At 42.4% G+C, this 20,742-nt stretch overlaps 1 protein-coding gene across 1 annotated transcript; it reads left to right on the forward strand.

Moving 5' to 3' along the window:
* The first annotated feature begins 7,950 nt into the window (after positions 1 to 7,950).
* LOC128323670 (gastricsin-like) lies at positions 7,951 to 19,744 on the forward strand. The gene is made up of 9 exons (XM_053247213.1): positions 7,951 to 8,067; positions 11,957 to 12,107; positions 12,767 to 12,884; positions 13,129 to 13,247; positions 15,836 to 16,035; positions 16,775 to 16,897; positions 17,051 to 17,198; positions 17,836 to 17,934; positions 19,417 to 19,744. Exons 1-9 carry the CDS (start codon positions 8,012 to 8,014, stop codon positions 19,570 to 19,572), a joined length of 1,170 nt encoding a protein of 389 aa, XP_053103188.1. The 5' UTR covers positions 7,951 to 8,011; the 3' UTR covers positions 19,573 to 19,744.
* Positions 19,745 to 20,742: the final 998 nt, after the last annotated feature.

A 20,742-nucleotide genomic window follows, 5' to 3' on the forward strand; every position in this document is an offset into this window, starting at 1 on the left:
TCTAGATCATTTATGAACAAGTTGAACACTGGTCCCAGTATAGATCACTGGGAGACCTCACTTCCCTCCATTGTGAAAACTGTCCATTTATTCCTACCCTCTGTTTCCTGTCCTTCAATCACTTACCAAACCACACAAGAACTTATCCCCTTATCTGATGACTGCTAAGTTTACTCAAGAGCCTTTGGTGGGGAACTTCATCAAAAGCCTTTTTGTCTCCTTGCATTTCTTTTTCCAGAGTTCTCTTCATTTAGGTAGGATTTCCATTTTTTAAAAAATGGAAACCTTCCCTTTTATAGCTTCCCTGACTCTACTCTTTAGCCATGCTGGCATCCTCCTGAACCTGGTGGTATCATTCCTCTTTCTTTGTGTACATTCCAACTGAGCTTCTTTTATTGTGGTTTTGAATAAGTTCTATGATTTCTGGAGTAATTTGACCTTTTTACCAGTCATCTCATTTTTGAGGAGTTTCCTCTTCTGAAGTCCAATGCATCTGTGTTGGACTTCCTTGGCAGTGCTTCACTTGCATATAAGCTGAATAGTGAGACTATGGTCACTATCCCCCAATGTCAAGAACTCTGACATCTTGCATCAGGTTCTGGGCACCACTCAGGATTAAGTCCAATATTGCCTTTTCTGTGGTTGGTTCCATGACCAACTGTTCTAAGGCACACACATTTAGCATGTCTAGATTTAATAAACCTTTCCCACTGAAGCTCTGCTTAGGGAGCTGTAATTTTCCACTGTATATCATTTGTGATAAAGCTCCCTTCAATTGAATTGTTATTTATCTTTGCCCTCTTTCATAACTAACACTGCAGAGTGCACTAAGTTTGACACGTGGCATGTATCTGAGTGCTAGGCCCCACTGAGGTGAATGGTGCCAGATTGGGGGTTGTGTAGCTGGTTATCTGGTAACCAGTAAGTCTCCACTTCTGGATGACCTTACACCATCTAGATAGAGGTAGGCTTTGCTCTCCACTGTAGATAAGATTCATTGTGTTATTTGAAGGCTGACAAAGGCAAAGAGGGTAATGGGAACAGGACACTCTTATCGAGCAGTAAAATTAAAAAAAGAATTATATATCAACATATTCCACCAAAAAGGCCAGAAGTAACATAGGAAACTGCCTTATATGGAGTTAGAGAATTGATCCATCTAGCTCAGTATTGTCTACACTGACTGGCTGTAGCTTCTCCAAGGTTTCAGGCAGGGGTCTTTCCCAGCTTTACCTAGAGGATTCCCAGATGGGGCTTTTAGCTTGCATCTCCACCGGAATGGAAGGTGTGCATTTGTATATCAGCCTGATTTATCCCGAAGTCCATGCAACATATCAGAAGGCACTGCATAGAGGATTAGGGTTTTTCTGTGGATATTGGAGCATAGTCCAATTTATGTCCAGGGTTATAAAAATCCACTTTTAATATCCGATATGCCTTGAACTTTCAGTAAAGCCTTGCCGCAAGCCCACAGTAAAGCCTGCTGTCTGGGAAAGTTCCTAGAGATGACAGCAATTTAACCTGGGCCTTTCTGCATGCAAAGCAGATATTCTTTCCTTGAGCTAAGACAGCGTTTAATTAGCCACAGATCACAAAAAAATCCATTAAGACAGTCCTCCTTGCTACAAAAAAGCTAGGGTAGGAGGAATGCCCATTTCTCCAAGAAGAACAGGTTAACAAAACCAAAAAGATCTTGAAATGGGGGAGAGCATTGTCTTGGGACGTGGACAACTTTACGATTTTCTTTTTCAAGTGCTACATGATTGCGCATCTGCTTAAGTGAATAAGCAATTATCCTGACCCTTACTTTTGTTTTAAGCCCTGTCTCCAGAGCATGGGAAGGGAGGAAATGTCTTGCTCATCACCAGTGATGTCACAGGCACAATCCAACAGTGCCTATGCCAGTAGCACAGGAACAGTACATGCTTCAGCCTAGCCATGCTGGTTGCAGCTAATTTAAAAATAAAAAAAGGCCTGCCAGTAATAGTGACCTTTTCCTGTTTAGTATTGTTTTGTTTTTTAAGTGTGTATTGCACACTTTAAAGACAAGAGCACACCCATGGTTCAGAAAATGCTGTCACACACATGTATACTGTCCGCGTGTGTATCTGTGTGTTAGACCGAGTTGAGGGAATTAGAGCAGAAACCAAATTTGCAAGTGTGCCTAACAAAAAGATCACGGACACGGACAAATGGACACGGACAAATGCCAACCATGGGGTACCCTGGAGGCACAACTGATTCAAGAATAAGACATTTTGGAACAAAGAGATAAAGTCTGATACAACAGAAGCACAATGGAAATGGTGGTATTTGACAACCTTGCCTAACACAGGGAGAGAAGGCAGCTCCCAGGTACTAAATAAGGAGGGAAGGCTATTAGAGCCTAGTGGCTGGTGGATTTTGAGATGTGGCCAGAACAGATAGGGTGTGGGGAGAAAGAATGGTAGGGAAAGAGCCATGTCTATGTATCTGCTGTTTTGTGTGTAATACCAAAAAGGAGGACTTCCCACTGCCAGGGAAGATTTAGGGTCCCCCACAAAGGTTTTGCCAAAGGAGGATAAGGAGACGCATCTGAGACCTAGCATGACACCCAGGTTTTATGATGCTGCATATGCCCACAACTTAGCAAAAGAGGAGGACAGGGTTCTCAGACAGTCAGGTATAGCCTGTGGCAAGCCCACACGGATGACAACCCAGCCTCAGAGTGGGGTTCTGCTCAGGCATCTCTCTAGGGTTTCTGCTTAGGGGGTTTAGGAGCTCTCAGGCAGTCAGACACAGAACTAGTCCATGCAAGCAAGAGGGAGAGGGAGGCATCTAAAGGCTCAAGTTGCCAAGAACATCCAGGGCTGTGCAGAGCAGTTTTCTCAGAACTTCCCCATGCAAGGATCACTCAAAGCCAGTAACTTCAGTTCTGTATTAGCGATTCTGGACTCTGCAGTCTTGGATTCCAAGCTGCCCAATGATTCAGCTTAGAAGAGGACACAGTGTGGATCCAGAGTCAGGCTATCAGCTGCTGGGTGAGTCTTCTAGAGCAGCAGCTGGCAGCTTGTGCTCCCAGAGCAGCAGTGGCGATGGTGCCTCCTTCAGCGGCCAGGATCAGAACGGTCAGAAACAGAGAGACCAACAGCTGACTAGGGGAGACAGGACCTTCTGTGGGGATTTGTCCACTGCAGAATCCCAAAGGCAACAAACAAACAATAGGTGCAAGCTGTGTCTATTCAGAGGAATCACAGAACAGAAATGCTTTATTGTGTCCAGTCTACATAAAAAGTCTGGGTTCCTGGCCTTGATAGCGTTCTAGGCTACCTAAATAAATTAAAGGCTACTCCAACCTCACATGCTTATTGGCATTTCTTTGCTTGTCAAGAACTCAGGTTCACTTAAGGGTGCACATTATTCAGTGGGAATGCTGCCACCTCCCTGTTTGCTAGGCGGATTTTCTACTTGCATAGCACTACAGCTTGATCCAGGCAAAGGCTCCTAGGTAGAGTTCAGCTTCTTCTATGGCCATCTATGCTGAGCTGTGTGTGTGGCTGGAAACAGAGTTTCCTAAAAGAAGGGTGGGTGGTGGTGATGAAGGAAAGAGGCTGTCTACTGAGAATGTCGCAGTGGGGACGTAACTTGCCTAGGGAGCAAGAGGTTGCTGGTTCAAATCCCCGTTGTTATGTTTCCCAGACTATGGGAAACACCTATATTGGGCAGCAGTGATATAGGGAGATGCTCAAAAGCATCATTGCATACTTCACAGGAGGAGGCAATGGTAAACCCCTCCTGTATTCTACCAAAGACAACCACAGGGCACCAGGAGTCGACAACAGCACAACTTTACCTTTACTAAGAATGTATCACAACAGAAGTCCAGAGACTAGCAAATGTACTGCAGCAAGCTGTTGTTGTTGCTTAGAAATACTCATGCAACATTAGATTAGCTGTGATTCCAAGACTTCATAGAATTGTTTTTCCTCTTGTTACTGCAGCACAACATGGCTACTAATTTATACATGCATCCTGTTCTAAGACTCCCCGCAAATAAGGCCATGGTGTCCATTCTCTTACATTAGGAAACAATGGCCATGTTCCTCATGGTAGAAAAAAATAATAATAAATGTTGTAAATTACATTTATTCATAATTTACTACATTTGTATCATTTAATCATTTATAAATGATTAAAATGCTTTTTTGAAATAAAATGTGCAATTTAAAATTAATTAATTAATTAACTGACTAAAAGCCTGAGAAAAACAGGTGCATCTTAATGGTCTTTTTAAAAGCAGCCAGAGATGGAGAAGCTCTTATTTTGACAGGGAGTACATTCCAGAACATGACTCTGGTTTGCATGATTCTGAGCTGTACTGCAGGTTCACCCCCCACCCCGCCCCACCCCTTTCTGTTACTATGCTCATTTCCTATATTACAAAGGCTCTGACATGGGTACAATGCTCAATTCAGTGTATGCCTACAAATTTTCCTAAAGTTGGACTGGAAGTGTCACCGTCAAACTGCAGCCTATGCTCATGATAGAGCACTAATACCATTGCTTTGCCATAAGAACACTTGAATTCAGCCACTGTAATGCATCGACTAGAGTAATAGGTATAGAAATAAAAAAGAAGACAAGATAGGATATCAAATGCAAGAACATAGAGAGGAGACATCTAAGGTTTACGGAGGATGGTTTATTGGTCTTGGTCCAGCCCAGAGGTGCAGGCAGAGGGAAAGCCTGTTGGAGGAGAGGAAAGACACTTTGTGTGGGAGATATGGGTTACTAGGTTTGATCGGGTGATGGGTGGGTTCAGTAAAATGAAGAAGGAACTTCTCAAATGCTTAGTGGGGGATTTGCACCTTTGGTCCAACCTGTTTTGAGTGACAAGTCTATAGACTCTTCTGCAAGGGCAACACATTTTATCTCTCTTGAGAGAATGAAAACTATTTTCCATGCCATCTTAGAGTGATGGAATGGAAGATTCCCTGTGCGTCTTTGAAGTCTCCTTTGGAAAACTCGGTTCAAATCCCCATTCATCTGTCACTGGAATAACTGAAAAGCCTTGAGTAAGTCATGGTCTCACAACCTATGTCACAAGCTGTTTAGAGACTAAAGCTACTGCTTATTGTGGCAGGGAAAGAGGACACAAATATAACACATGAAGTACATTTTAATCCCAATGGAAGGAAGGTGAGCTATCAAAAGCCTGTGGGCTGAGTCCTGTAACTCAACTCTAGTCTGTGTGTAGGAAAAGGAGAGTGTTTCAGACTAAACTTTCACACAATATCCCACAATTGCACCTCTACTGGCAGCATTTTCTTTACAGTTATCCACAATACAGGACGTATGCCACCAGATTGGGAAAGGCAACGGTGGTGCCGATATTGAAGAAAGAGAGGATCCAGTCAACTATAGGCCAATAAGTCTTCTAAGTATAATTCCTAAGCTATATGCCTGCCAAACATCTTTTTGATAAATTAATAGACTGGATTGAAGCTGAAAAGATTTTATGCCAGGAACAAGCCAGTTGCAGACATGGATGGTCAGTTTTGGGTCATTGTTTAGTGCTATTCCACTTAGCAGAGATGGAATCAAGGGCCAATTTTTTGTTGCTTTTATCAATATGATATTGCATTTTACACAATCTCTCATGTTACACTCTGGGAAAAATTGGCACCTACCACTATGGATAAAAAACTCCTTTTGCTGATTAAGAATCTTCACACCGATACTGCTTTTCAAATCTGTTGTGGCATGGATGGTCAACTGACAGCTCCAATTAACTTTGCTCAGGGGGGTAAGGAAAGGATGTAGGCTGGCTTCAATTCTTTCTATTGTGCATTAAAAATAATCTTGCGCCCAGTCTTGCAACAGCTGAATCTCATCCCCCTAAATTAGCCTCAAAACCATTGCCAGTTTTGTTATATGTATGTAGATGGCATGGTGTTATTATCAAGGACTCACCTCATATCTATTGGTGCAATGGTGTGTATTTCCTTATCTTCTTCCTTCCTTCCCTGTCTGCTCCCCCTCTCCCTCTTTCTCTTTCCCTCTAACTTTCCTTTCTTTTCCCACCTCCCCCCAGCTAGCGCAGCACGTCTGGCTAGGGGAGGGAAGTTCAGGCTCCGGGGTGGGGTGGGGGGGAAAGGAATGGGTGGAAACAGGGAAAGATGTATGTAAAATACAAAATGTCAAACATTTTTAGGGTTCAACCTACCCTCCCCCCAGACATCACTCTTGATCCTTTTGGCACACAAGCTGCACGCCCACAAGACCCATGCTGCTCTCGGCAGCACAGGTCGTGTGGGTGTGGCGCACCAGAGGCTGGGACTCACTTTCCAGTGTGGAGCAACAGAGGCTGGGACTTGTTTTCCCGGTCTCTACATATCCCACAAGGCAATGTGCAATGTGCCTTGGGGGGTTCCCCCGCCTGGCAGGTGCTCTAGGCGCCCGTCTGTGTGTCTCCTCGGCTCTGTGGAGCCAAGGAGACACACAAGCCTGGCAGCTGGGTTAAGGGAGCTTGTGCTCCCTTGAGCTCAACTAAGAGCCAGGCTTAGGAGTGGGGTGAAGCTGGGTGGGAGCACCAGGGTCCATGTGGATAGGCTGCTCATGAGAACAGCCTCATTATGTCTTTCCAACTGCTGTGTTGACAGGTCATATGGCTGGAATTCCTGTTGCAGAACGTCTGTGTCCATGTGGGTCTGGGGAAATGAGGAATTTCAGACTTGAACCATATATTTTGTTTGTAATTTCTACAATGGTTTATGTGAAATATTTATTTGGCCATTGCTTGTGGTTGGGAGCTCTTTCGGGTTCTATGTATATTTCTTATTAGCTGACACCAGGCCCCATGTTACAAGAAAAGTAGCCAGCTTTTTAGTTGTTGCTATCAAAGTATGTATTAAGCTGAAATGGTCTGTCTAATTCTGAATTATTCTGAATTAATTTTTTGCATTTTTGTGTATTCAGTGATTTTCTTATGTAGTTTTAACTATCTCATTTCTAAATCAAATATTTGTTATGGCTATGGCTAAACAAGTAGGAGAGCTGGTCTTTAGCTAAGCATGGTCCACCCTGGTTGCATATGAATGGGAGACATGATCTGTGAGCACTGCAAGATATTCCCCTGAGGGGATGGAGCCGCTCTGGGAAGAGCATCTAGGTTCCAAGTTCACTCCCTGGCAGCATCTCCCAGATAGGGCTGAGAGACATTCCTGCCTGCAACCTTGGTGAAGCCACTGCTAGTCTGTGTAGACAATATGGAGCTAGATGGACCTATGGTCTGACTCAGTATATGGCAGCTTCCTATGTTCCTCTGTAAGTAAACCCATTGACTGACTGACAATATCCCACAATCCAATGCACTGTCTAGTGAAAATGCTTCTTATGCATGAACAAATCCTTCTAAACCAAAGGGAGTCTTTTGAACTCAGGTAAAAGTATTGAGATTTCCATTTGGATTGGTATGGCACTGGAATCATTTTTGTGCCAACATGCTATTGATAAAACATTGGATGGAAACAGTGAAAATCACATGAATGATTATAGTCAAAATTTCCCCTTTCTAATCAAGTTCCACCTGTGAAACCTTTTCTCCACTCTCCCTTATTGAAAACACACACACACCACAACTAGCTAACAAGTGGAAGATAACAAGGAGCAAGCTGGTAATGTATCTTGTGTTTTTTTCAGAGAATTTGAATGCATGATGATAAGAACCGGTACCAACCACTGCCTCCAAGAAAATGGTCTTAATGTCAAGAAGCATTTGCTTTTCTGATTAAATAGCTGTTCTTGAGATAAAGTGTGTATCAATGCTCTTGAGAAGAATCTCAATATGAAGTAGTGTTGACCCACTGATAAGGTTCTGATGTGTGCCTTTGCCACATGTGGGTGGAGAAAACCACATTATTTAAGCTATATAAGAAAAGAGTCTAGTAGTCTATCTCCCACCTAGTGTCTAAGCCTAAACTGCAGTGACTAAAGGATTCACCTTAGAAACTGCATACAAGGAAAGAGCACCATGAAGTGGCTGATCCTTGGCCTGGTATGCCTTCACCTCAGTGAGGCTATTGTCAAGTGAGTATGAATAAAAGCATGTCTTCCCAGTTGCTTTTCAGCTTCAGTTGCTTCTGGTAGTCAAAAGGTCAGGGTGGTATCAGAGAAAATAGTAGTCTTGAATGTTTGGAACATAGCTGCTTTATATCAAGTCAGTGCTCTCTAGCTTGACTAGCAGATTTCAGGCAGCAGTCTTTCTAAGCCCTACCTGGAGATGCCAGGGTTTTGACCTGGGACCTTCTGCAGGCAAGCAGACCTTTTACCACTGAGGACAGTCCCAATTGTTTAAAAATATGGCCCCATCCCGAATTGTTCAACAATATCCTTGGATGAGCTACTCTATATGTGTTTTAGGAACATAGGAAGCTGCCATATACCAAGTCAGGCCATTGGTCTATCTAGCTCAGTATTGTCTTTACAGACTGGCAGTGGCTTCTCCAGATTTGCAGGCAGGAGTCTTTCTCAGCCCTATCTTGGAGATGCCAGGGAGGGAACTTGAAACCTTCTGCATGCAAGTGTGCAGGTGCTCTTCCCAGAGCGGCCCCATCCCCTGAGGGGAATGTCATTGCTCACACATCTCCCAATGAAATGCAAACCAGGGTGTACCCTGCTTAGCAAAGGGGACAATTCATTTGCACCACATTAATTTTTTTTTAGAATAGTCAAGGGTGAATTTCAACTTTATGAACAGAGGCGTAACTATAGGGGGGGCAGGGGGGGCACGTGCCCCGGGCGCCATCTTTTCTGGTCACGTGGGGGACGCCGCCATGACCAATTTTTTTAATTTTTTTTTTAAATTTTTTTTGTTAATACAAATGTTTCCTGCTCAGTGCAGCAGCACTGCAGCAGTCAAGGGAGCGCATCGGTGCCCCCTTCCCCACGAGCGGTCCCTTCCGCGCCGCCTGCGGGCCCCCCATTGCTTTGCTGGCGCCTGGCGGCCAGTCAGTGGCCTGGCTTTGCGGCGACAGTGGGCGCTTGTGAGGAAAAACCTAAGTATAATGTAGTATGTGCGGGGGGCGCGGGGCACCATTTCAGTGCTTGCCCCGGGCGCCGTTTTCCCTAGTTACGCCTCTGTTTATGAGACAAATATATCAGCCAAGAAACAAGCTTTATTTTTGTTTTGCTTTTTAAAAAGGTTCATTCTGTTGTCTACATATTACAGTATAGTTGATGGCCTTAATCCAGCTAAAATTAGTTGTGATGTGCAGCTGAATCCTACCCATATTTATTCAGCTGTAAGTCTCATTGTCATTGTATTCAGTGGGGCTTACTCCCAGGTAAGTGAGCATAGAATTGGAGCCTAAATCCATTAAAATCAATAGAACATGTAAGCCACAACTAACTTGAGTCTCATGGGCTTCAATGAGATACAAGCTGCAACCTTCTGCACTTTTAACTATGCACTGGATTATGTGAGACTTGTTTCTGACTAAATATGCATCGGATCAAGATACTAATCAAGACTAACTTTAATTGTATTGGGACCCTAGACTGTAACGAGTAAATAATAGGTCTATTGATTTATTTGATTTGATTTGCTTTGCTTTATATACCACTCTTCCTAAAGTGGCTCAGGGCGGTTTTAAAAGCATGTTTTTGCTGGCAGGTGAAAAACATTCCTGAGATGCAAAACAGAACATCTAATGAAGTTGATTACAATCCACAAAAACCCATTCTACAAGCATTATCAAAATGAAATCTCAGGGGTGGTGTTTTTTTGAAATAGAAAATGTCTATATTTTTCAAGAAATAAGGATAAAATAGATATGACATTTCCTGAAAAAACAGATGAAAATTTTCAGTAGCTTACTTATTAGAAAAGATAAATTAAGTGTTTTGTATTTGCATTTCCAGTGAGTTACAAGAGCTATGCTTCTGGTGAATAGCAGGAGTATTATGAGCAGGAGAAACAGCAAAGCCCCTTGTGGCACTTTAAAGACCAACACATTTATTATAGCATAAGCTTTTGTGGACTACAGTATTCTTTGTCAGGTTTATGAAGTGTTATCCTCAGTACACAGGATTATACACAGTCTAGGCTTCTGAATCTTCTGACCATTTGACTCCCCTGTTTTAATTTCCCCCCTCTACAAGGATAGCCTGATGGTAATCACCACCTTCTATATTTGTCTCCAGTATATCAGACTGTATATATATTTCCTGTGAAAACTGAGGTTAAAGTTTTAACTTTCATGGCTAATAACCATATCATCATACTACTTTTCCTTTAGAAGCAATCTAGGAGCCACTTTAATCTTTCTTTTAGAAATCACAGATCTAAATAGACCAACGGATAAGAAGGAAAGAGAATCACAGAGAAGAGCAAGCATTTATCTTAAAACTAGCATTTATTATTTGTTTATGTCATATTGTTTATACCCCACGCCGCTTTCAAGTAATCGAAGACCATGCACATAAAAATAAAACAATGCTAGCAACAAAACAGGAAATAAAACAAACCAATCAAACACACAGCAGCATAAAACAGTAATAAAGACCATGGATCAGATTCAAATACCTTCTGGAATCAAAAAGAACACACACCAATATTTGGAAGGAGGGAGTCTGTCAGATTACCCCAGAGAAAAAAGTTACAATACCACCACTGAGGAAATGTTTCTGATTGGTTTTATTGGATCAGCTACATTGTAAATATAAGTTTTACAAATCACATCTTCAGGCGGGGGGTGGGGGGTGGAGATTGTTTCTGTAAGTGCCACTTTTAGCTTTACAGTGCCTGACAACACAGGACAGTGTCAGTTAGTGTGATCTCTGATGCTTAGGAAGATGTCAGGTTAGATTGAACCCTGGTGGAGTTGGAGTCAGCATAATTGCCCAAGGTGTTCCATGACTTAGGTCAGAGGATTTCTAAGACATCCCACTGAGAACACAATATAGGAAGAACTTATTTGCCCATTCACATATTATGTTCAACACTTGTACAATGAGTGTAAAGTGTACACAGATACATATCAGGACACAGGAACAGTCATTCACATGTTATGTTGAATGCAGATACAGAAGTACACTTCCTATCAGTACCATGCATTTGAAGGGCCTTATCCAGGTTCACTTTGAAAATGAACACAGGTACGGTCATTCACACAAGTACGTGTATAGTAGGGATATGCATGAGACAGTTCTTGAATTCCATTCCGAGTTCAGAACAGAACGCAAGATCTGCGGAATGGTCTGCCAGAACAACCGGTTGAGCCAGTTGTTCTGAAAATCAACCCTGTTCAATTGGACTGTTCCAAATGCCATGCTGGAATCCAAAATGGTGCTCTTCCGGCCTCTGCGCACAAGCGATGGCCATTTGCGTGGTGGTGCTGACCATGCAAATAGCCACTTCATGAGGAAAGAGGCCAGAAGAGTGCCATTTTGGATTCCAAAATGGTGCTTAGAACCTTCTGAGAGTTCCAAGCTCGGAATGGGGTCGTTCTGTTCTACTATGAATATTTATATACTGCTCTTCAAAGAAAGTTCTCAAAGCGGTTTACATAGAAAAATAAATAATATGTAAGTAAGATGGTCTCCTGTCAAAGGGTTCACAATCTAAAAATAAATATAAGGCTGACCCAGCAACAGCCACTAGAGTGATGCTGTGCTGGGGCTGGATAGGGCCAGTTGCTCTCCCCCTGCTAAATAGAGAGGCTCATCACTTTTAAAAGATGCCTTTTTGCTCAATTAGCAGGGGTTGTGCTCAGTTAGCAGGGGGTGGAACAGGCCCTTCGTTTGAAGGGCATTCTGTTCTGAGCTTGGAACACATGGAATGCCCAATGCGTGGTTGGAACGTTCTGACTGTGAACCATTCTGCATATTCCTAGTATAGAGACAACTGTACACTCATACAGCACAATGTCTGAATTGGTCTTATAGCTCTCTTTTCAACTGTGTCTATCCCATTCAGAGTTCCACTGAAAAGATTCAAGTCCATGCGGGAGGTGATGAAGGAGAAGGGTGTCCTTCATGATTTCCTGAAGAAGAATCATCATTATGATCCAGCCAGCAAGTATGGCAACTATGCCACTGGGTATGAACCCCTGGCTAACTACATGGATGTGAGTATATGACTGATTAGGAAAGATGACAAAAAACAACAAAAGGATGGAAACTGAAAGAGACCTGAATTTCAACTGAGCTCTAATTGAATTTTGGTGCTTTAATTATCATTTGTCTATTTAAAAATCATGGGAATTTTACTGTAAATTATCATGAGAGTGGGATTGTGGTCCTAGTTCTGAATAACTTTGAATTATTATTATTTTTTTTTAAAAGAGGTAGGATAGACTATAAACTAAATGGGGGAAATGGAGTATTATAATATGAACATCTAGCAGGTGGCATGCATTTAGTCACTAACTTCGAACATAATCATACATTCACACATACATACCACTTAACCACTCTTGGAAAAGTGATTGTATGATATATCTTAATGACTATGAGGCCACATGGGGATCTTTGCAAGCTTTGAAAAGTCACTAGACACAGTTGGACCATTTTCTAAAATAATTAGCTCTCAAATACCTGTTGTCTTTCTTATATCTGTGTTGTACTGCATGAATGACCACCAGCATATAAGAATATTTTTGCCAAGTAGTCATGGACCACTTTTGTTTGCAGTTTGTTGCAAAATGTTCTACTGAATGGGCTGGGAAATTATGTGGGTGACAATGTGGGGAGACCACTGATAATGACAATGACCTCCTTTCTTTAGATGTCATATTATGGAGAGATCAGCATTGGAACGCCACCCCAGAACTTCTTGGTTCTCTTTGACACTGGGTCATCTAACCTCTGGGTGTCATCTGTCTATTGCCAGAGTGAAGCTTGCAGTGAGTATTTCTGGGACCTCCACCACAGTGACCCCGCAAAGGGGATGAGGAAATATGGCACATGTGAAGATGCAGCATGCTTCTTAGGTTTACATTTTGCTGCTGAAAAACCAGTGCAACCACAGATTCAGAAGTGGGTGGGGAAAGAACAGTACATACCATAGATTAAAAACTGGCCTTGTTGAGTGAGCTTAAAAAAAATGACACTTGTCTGTTTGCTTCTTTTTTCCATTTCCACCCCTAGCAAACCATCCACTGTTTAACCCCAGCCAGTCTTCCACTTATTCCACCAATGACCAAACCTTCTCTCTGCAATATGGGACTGGTAGTCTCACTGGAATATTTGGCTATGATACCGTAACCGTAAGTAGCAGTGTTTCTCAAGAAAAGGCATTTTGACTGTGAGGCTTTGTTTCAACTGACAGATAATGGCTTCCTACAAAAATATCAGACACCCAAAATAAAGATGACCCTGAATTTAAGATGACCCCCTTGATAAGTAGAGGCTAAATATAGGCTATACTTGTGTTTACTTGAAAAGAATAGGACTCTGAATTTAAGATGACCTCCTGATTCCTAATATCAAAAAACCTGGGGGCGGGGGGCTAATCTTGGATTCAGGTAAATACAGTATATACGAATACAGTGGCCAGAAAGGAGTCCATTCTAACCACCTAATACGGTATACTGAGATCACTGCAATGCAGAATCCTATTAAAGGCAAAGTGTGCCGTTGAGTCGGTGTCGACTCCTGGCAACCACAGAACCCTGTGGTTGTCTTTGGTAGAATAAAGGAGGGGTTTACCATTGCCACCTCCCGTGCAGTATGAGATGATGCCTTTCAGCATCTTCCTATTACCTGAATAAAAATACTTAGAGGTCCATTACAGCAGACCTCTGTAATAGGTCTTTAACAGCACTCTGTGTACTCCATAAAAGAATAGGAGCTCCATGAAATTCACCCATTATTGAGGGCATTTGAGAACTCTCTAAAGCACTGCATGCCTGAAAAATCAAAATTCTTATAAAGAAACTGAGTTCAGGAAATGCTGAGCAGTAACATGATTGCAGAACTGAACAACTGGCAATTCTGCATCTCAGGCCTCAACTTAGGCATAGCTATGGCAGTGGCCAGCAGTGCAGCTCCTTGTGCAAGGCAAGCCAGTTCTCCAATGGCATGCATCAGTTTAAATGCTATTATGAAATGGTTGATGAGAGAGAGCTGATAGATGGTGTGTTATCGAAATATAATAAATATCAGGCAAGTGAGTTTATACAAGTCTCAATAACTCTGGGTAGCTGAAATGGCTGGTATCTGGGTGAGTCATCCAGACCTACCATCATCTTATCCCTACAGTGCCCCTTTCCTTTCCACTTCCATGGCACTGAACAGCTTTGTATGATGCCATTCTGCTACATTGGTTGATGGCAGCTGTCCCCTTCACATCTGTTGATGGCAGACAGTTCATACGGAGTGAACTTCTCCGTTACATCAATATGACGTAAACCGCCCAGAGATGTAAGTTTTGGGCGGTATAAAAATATGTAAAATAAATAAATAATAATAAATGATGGCTGATGTTTCACAGCTGGAACAGCACAACAGGAGATGACATTGTACTACTGTGGTGATTGTAATGCCCCATTCAAAATAGTGACTAGCTGATCCAGGCATTTACTGGACTGAGCTATTAATTTTTTGGAGGTGGCTATGGAATAAAGCTAACTGTGTATATATCTGCCTGTATTCGGTAGTCCCTCTACACCAGGGCTGCACAACTCCTGGGTGCTTTCCAGGCTGCATGGGAGGAAGTGGTGTAAAATCCCATGGTTAACCCTAACATTCTGAAGCCGCTCTCGGATTTTACACCTTCATTTCTTATACCGGAGAGAGCAAGAGAGAGAAGAGGATGAGGGGGCGGGTGACTGATGGCTTTCCCTCCCTCTTCCCCCGATCTTGGTGAATTTGTGCATGGGCGCAGAAGGCTCAGATGGAGTTTGCTGCTGGCATGTTCTCCAACCAAGCCTTGCACAAGGCAGCTGTTCTTCCTTAATCAGTAGCTGCTCTTCCTCTGGCTCCATCCTGCAATTTGCACAAGAGCACGGGGCTCTTGCAAAAAGAAAGAAAGAAAGAAAGAAAGAAAGAAAGAAAGAAAGAAAGAAAGAAAGAAAGAAAGAAAGAAAGAAAGAAAAGAAAGAGAGGCCGAACAACAAAAAAAGAAGTCTGCTGTGCAAGCCACAGTTCTATGACTGCAATCCCATGCACTCTTACTTTTGAGGAACCGCTTTGAACTGAATAATCTACTTCTAAGTAACCCAGAAAGCCTGCAAATTCTTCTCAAAACTAAAAAAAAATCAGCTACTATTTAGTAATGCACATACAACACTTCAAGCCTGAAACATCAAGATAAGATCTGAATAAAGGCTGCGGCTGTGCAAATGGCATCCTGCTATTCTCATATGGAAGACGGTGTCAAAACCCAGATCGTATGAACGCACAGCAAGCCTATACGTTGTGAAGCAATTTTAAGCTGTCGTCTGGAAAGCACCCAGCTGTTCTTGAACAACTGCCATCAGTCCCAGTCACAGTGCCCAGTAGTGATGATGGGAGTTGTCGTCCAACCATAGCTAAAGAGCCAAAGTTGTGTAGCCCTGCTCTTTACTCAATGGACATTAAATTGAGAGAGAAACTTGTGGGATTCATCCCACTCCTATTCTTGACTATAAGCTTAGATAGGCATCCTGCTTCCTAATATTTTGAATGACTTGAATCCCTTTGGACTACTTATTTGTCTTCTTGTAGATAAAAACCTTAATTAGTTATCCAGCAACAACATCCATATTTGTGAGATTCCATCTGGATAGCACAAACTGTGCTACATTCTTCTGACAAATTGCCATTTTTAGCAGCATGGTTTTGCGACTTACTTTTGCTGATTCTTCCTTTCTAGATCCAAGGCATTTCCATTACCAACCAAGAATTTGGCCTGAGCGAGACTGAACCTGGTACTAATTTTGTCTATGCCCAGTTTGATGGCATCCTGGGTATGGCCTTCCCTGCCATTTCTTCTGGTGGTGCCACCACTGTAATGCAAGGGCTGATTCAGGAGAACCTTCTCGATGCTCCTGTTTTCAGCTTCTATCTGAGCGGGTAAGGATGGAAACCTATTTGTTCTCTTGGCATTTCGCTCCTTTCACCCACATTAAAGTTCAGTAGCAACAAGGATCCAGTCTCTTATTTTGTTGCCATTATTTAAACTTTGGTGCATCATTCTTCTTTATTTCATCAGTGATGGGCAAACTAAATACTCATCACAAGGAATTATTGACTGTGGCTTATAATATTATTTTTCATATAACACTGACCAATGAAAGTTCTCTCCAAAATGGTAGTGGGGGGTTCTCTTCGTGCTATGATACCTTGCCAGGTCCAAAAGAAATATTTACTCAGAACAAGAGAAATTGGGTTTGTGGAGCACTTACTGCTGCTTATTACAAATGCTGGCATTGAGCCCTTTTGAAAGAAAACACTGTCTGGTCAATGTGGCCAAGAACTCTGGGGACACCTAGATAGTACCTAACCAGGACTCAGAGATGCTTATTTTATCAGATGGAGCAGCTGATTTTTGCAGTGCCTGGCTTCTGGGCAGATTCATGAACTGCAGAATTATTACTAGGACAGAGACCATCTGTTTGCAGATTCCAGTGTGGTCCTTAGGAATCTTTGTCTCTTTTCACAGTTTTTCCCTGTCCTGTTTTTTTTGTTTGTTTGTTATATTGAAATAGATAGACCAGGAGACTTCCAGATGTCTCAGTGGTCTCTTCTAGAGTCATCTCTGTGAAAGATTATTCATAATGTTTCCCCCCCTGCTCTGTATTTGTGCTATTAGGCAAGAGAGCACTCAGGATGGTGGTGAGCTTGTCTTGGGAGGAGTTGATTCCAGCCTGTACTCTGGTCAGATTGTCTGGACTCCAGTCACTCAAGCAGCTTACTGGCAAATTGGGATTGAGAGGTAAGACTCTTCTCATTGGTAGTGCCTATTGGGAGCCTGAATCAGTGGAGGCTTGTTATCAAATGCTGATAGTGCATTGGTTTGGGATTTGGGACTTTTGAATAGGAAAGCATGGGGAGGGCTGCTAACAGATCTTCCACTTAATTTTTCCAGCTTCTATATTGGCAACCAAATCAGTGACTGGTGCAGCCAAGGATGCCAGGCAATTGTGGATACTGGAACGTCTCTTCTCACTGCTCCACAGCAGGTCTTTGGAGAGCTGATGCAATACATTGGAGCTCAGGAGGACAGCAATGGGCAGGTAGGAGAAAACTACTGCGTGGAGGGAGAACAACTTTTAGAATCCAAGGGGAAGAGTTGTGGCATGAATGTTCAAGGCAGTGGAGTGGAATCAGGAATATTAATAGTTTAATGAAATAGATATTATGTACAGAGAGGCAAGTGCAGATTGCTTTTCAGTGCTCTTGCTGCGGGCTGTTTGTTAGCCCCGCCTCTGCTCCAGGACTGGAATACAAGTAACTAAAGCCCTATTCAAAAGCTGGCCTAGATCAAGGAATGGTTTAACCCCAAACACCACACAATTCAGCATCAGTATGCCAAGAAGCTCAAATACCTAGCATGATACTTAACATGTTCTTGTTATTTGACTCCCAACTTTGGATGCGCATTCTAGTGGACAAAAGCATCAGGCAGGGAGCTGAGACTCCTGACAAGGCATTTCACTCTAGGAAGGGAAGTGTGATACAGTTCTCAGAGAACTCCCTACCCCTGCTGCTAGCTCTCCACTTGTCTTAGGACAAAGCATAGAATACCTTCAATCCAATTTTGACAATCAGGGAAATTTGCTTTATAAACCATATTGCTTTTGAGATATTTGAAGCTCCACAGTGACTGAAATATACTGCAACTTTGCTCTTGACTTACTTCTCCTTCCACAGTATGTGGTCAGCTGCAACAACATTGAGAGCATGCCCACCATCTCTTTTGTCATCAATGGAAACAGTTTCCCTCTGACTCCTTCTGCCTATGTTCTTGAGGTATGTGATTCCACTGAAGCCTATTAGTGCCTCAGGCATGGCTGAAATTGTTTTATAGTCTTCCTGGATATTTCAGTAGTTAAGAGTCAGTTGTCCAATACATGGACTTGTTTACAGCAAAATAAATTATTATGCTATATTTAAGAGAGAATGGCATATGTGGTTTTCCCCAGTGCTTGAATTACGGGATAAGAGGTAAGGACAGGGCTGGCATCAGGAACTGGCATCATTGGGCAGCAGCTGACTGATCCCAGAGGCCACTGCTGTGCCCATAGTCTTTGTGTGGTGGTGATGGTGGTGTGACTATTTTGGGGGGCACTCAGATAGGAGCAGACTCAGGGTAGTTTGTCAAGGACCTTCTGAAACCTGGAGCCAACTCTGCATTTCATTAAAGGCCTCCAATTGAGTTTGACACCCTGGTCTAAAGAGTAGAGAGGCCATTAAAAATGAAGTCCAGAAGGCCCACCTCTTGATGCCCCTCAGTTTAGCCATATTATGCACCCTGTAGTCTTCTAAAACCAGTAGCGAAGAGACTGGAACATAAGTAAGACAGCCAGTTTCTCCCTGACCCACCTGTAATACTAGTTTTCCTAACATGAATATTGCCTACATGTAAGGGGGGGAAATATGATGTGTGAAGCAATACCTTTAGGGAATTTACAATACAATCCTATGCATGTTTACTCAAAAGTAAGCCCCACTGTGTTAAAGGAGGCTTACTTTCATGTGTAAGTGTTCATAGGATTGCTGCTTTAGTCACTTTCTATATCTCCTCTCATTGCAGAGGGGCAGCAAGTAGGTCCTTAGGAAGTAGGAACAAGATACTTGTACCCCAGATTATTAGCAATGAGGGACATGACTCCCCCACTGGGCTGCATTTGTACCCTCTATTTCAGAGCCATAGAACAGAGTTTATTTATCAATATTAAGTCAACGTGCAGGTGTGCCATGCAAATGTGCTGGTACAGATGCACCCTGAGACATGCCTTGAACTTATTTTACAGCCAAAGCACAGACAGTTGAAAATATGACTAAAATATTAGAATTCACAATTCAGAAGCAAAATATGAATATTGAAACATAATGGCTGACATCCTGACTAATAAAGCGCTTGCAGAAGGAGGTTGCATGAGTGGAAAGTTGTTGTGTGAGCTACTTGCACGAATTCTGGAACTTGCATTCCAGATGAGTGCTGTGCTATCGCAGGCATGCTTGTGCTCATGCAACAGCACACAACTGCAGCATGGTTCAGTTGTTTTAAATGTAACTTTTGTGTAGTTGTACAACTATGCAAATCCCTGAGGGTTTTTTTTAGCACCACAATGTGATCTTCTTACACTAGCACACAACTTTGCTCCATTAGTCAAGACACCAGAATCTTCCCATTCAAAGTGTACTACTTTGAAGTTCCATATTTATTCATCCTTGACATGGACTTCAAGGCCAAGAGGTTTAACTCCACCTGTGCTTTTTTTTTCACAGAACAATAATGGCTACTGCAGCATTGGCATCATGCCCACTTATCTGCCATCCCAGAATGGACAGCCTCTCTGGATCCTTGGTGATGTCTTCCTTAGGTCCTACTACTCCGTGTATGATGTGGGCAACAACCAGGTTGGCTTTGCAGCAGCAGCATAAACACCTCCCATGGTCCTCTGCATTGCTTGCTTCTTTCCCTCTGATTCTTCATGTTGCTCCACATCAAGTCCACTGGCCTCACTTTCTAAAGACTTTTGTTAGTTTTCCTTTGCAAAATTTGAAATCTCTTCTTTGAAAATGGATGACATTGAATGCTGGGCTTCTCTCCACAGTAACTGCAAGCAAATAAAAAGCCATTACACAAACAGTAATTAGATTTGTGTGGATTTTTTGCCTCACTTGCCTGTGAACAAATTGCTTATGAAGAAGGTTTGGGAGAAAAATGTGAAATCCCAACATTTTTCCTAAAATGCAAACTTTAACTTTTTAAGTTCCCTCCTATTCCCAGGGCTCAGGAAAGGTTACAAAATAACCTCTATATGACATTTATCATTATATGATACAGTTATCATTAGGTTTCCCAAGACAGAGGGACAAATCCAGTGGTAGTGTAACAAGTAACTGAGTACATTTTAAGTCAAAATGTGCCCTTGACACTTTAATCAAAGTCAATTGCAATAAATACTTACCTCTGTAGGGCTTTTTTGATGGTCAGATGTGTTTACTCAGTACATCTGATACCTGTAGCCTACATGCACCTGAGCTAAGCACCTACTGAGGGGGACATTATGAGCTGTGCAGGCAAACTTAGAGGTCTCCATGTTGTATCTATCATTCAGGGAACAGTCCCAAATTTCCACCTTTTTACTGAACTAAGCAGCAGTTCAGTAAAAGCAACACATTTAAAATACTCCTTTTGAACATCTCACAGTTTTCTGCAAGGTGGAGGCAGGACATAATAAATATAATGCAGGACTATTATATACGATGAGCTGAGGCACAGTTCAGCTGAGGTGGTCTGCACACTATCATGTACATACCAACTGAAACAACATCAAAGTGGTATTACATACATGCCACTCTTGTAAAGTGTAGCACAAGTTCTTCCATGTTGTCATGTCATCGCCATCTAGTACACATGTATAGCACTGGTATGAAAACATGGAATTTTTTAATGCTGAGTCAGAACATTGGTCTGTCTAGCTCAGTATGGTCTACTCTGACTCGCTCTCCAGGGCCTCAGGCAGAAAAACTCCAGGGCCTCAGTTTCCCCCATTATCTACTACCTGGTCTTTAACAGGAGATGCCAAGGTTTGAACTTGCAACCTT

Source organism: Hemicordylus capensis, chromosome 4, assembly GCF_027244095.1.
Source record: "Hemicordylus capensis ecotype Gifberg chromosome 4, rHemCap1.1.pri, whole genome shotgun sequence".
NCBI classification, from domain to species: domain Eukaryota; kingdom Metazoa; phylum Chordata; class Lepidosauria; order Squamata; family Cordylidae; genus Hemicordylus; species Hemicordylus capensis.

Excerpts from the sequence above, each read along its gene's own strand:
- LOC128323670 (XM_053247213.1), top strand. The coding sequence starts at position 8,012 with ATGAAGTGGCTGATCCTTGGCCTGGTATGCCTTCACCTCAGTGAGGCT. Across the intron at positions 12,108-12,766 it reads CCCTGGCTAACTACATGGAT|ATGTCATATTATGGAGAGAT; the intron begins GTGAGTATATGA and ends TCCTTTCTTTAG. Across the intron at positions 16,036-16,774 it reads TTCAGCTTCTATCTGAGCGG|GCAAGAGAGCACTCAGGATG; the intron begins GTAAGGATGGAA and ends TTGTGCTATTAG.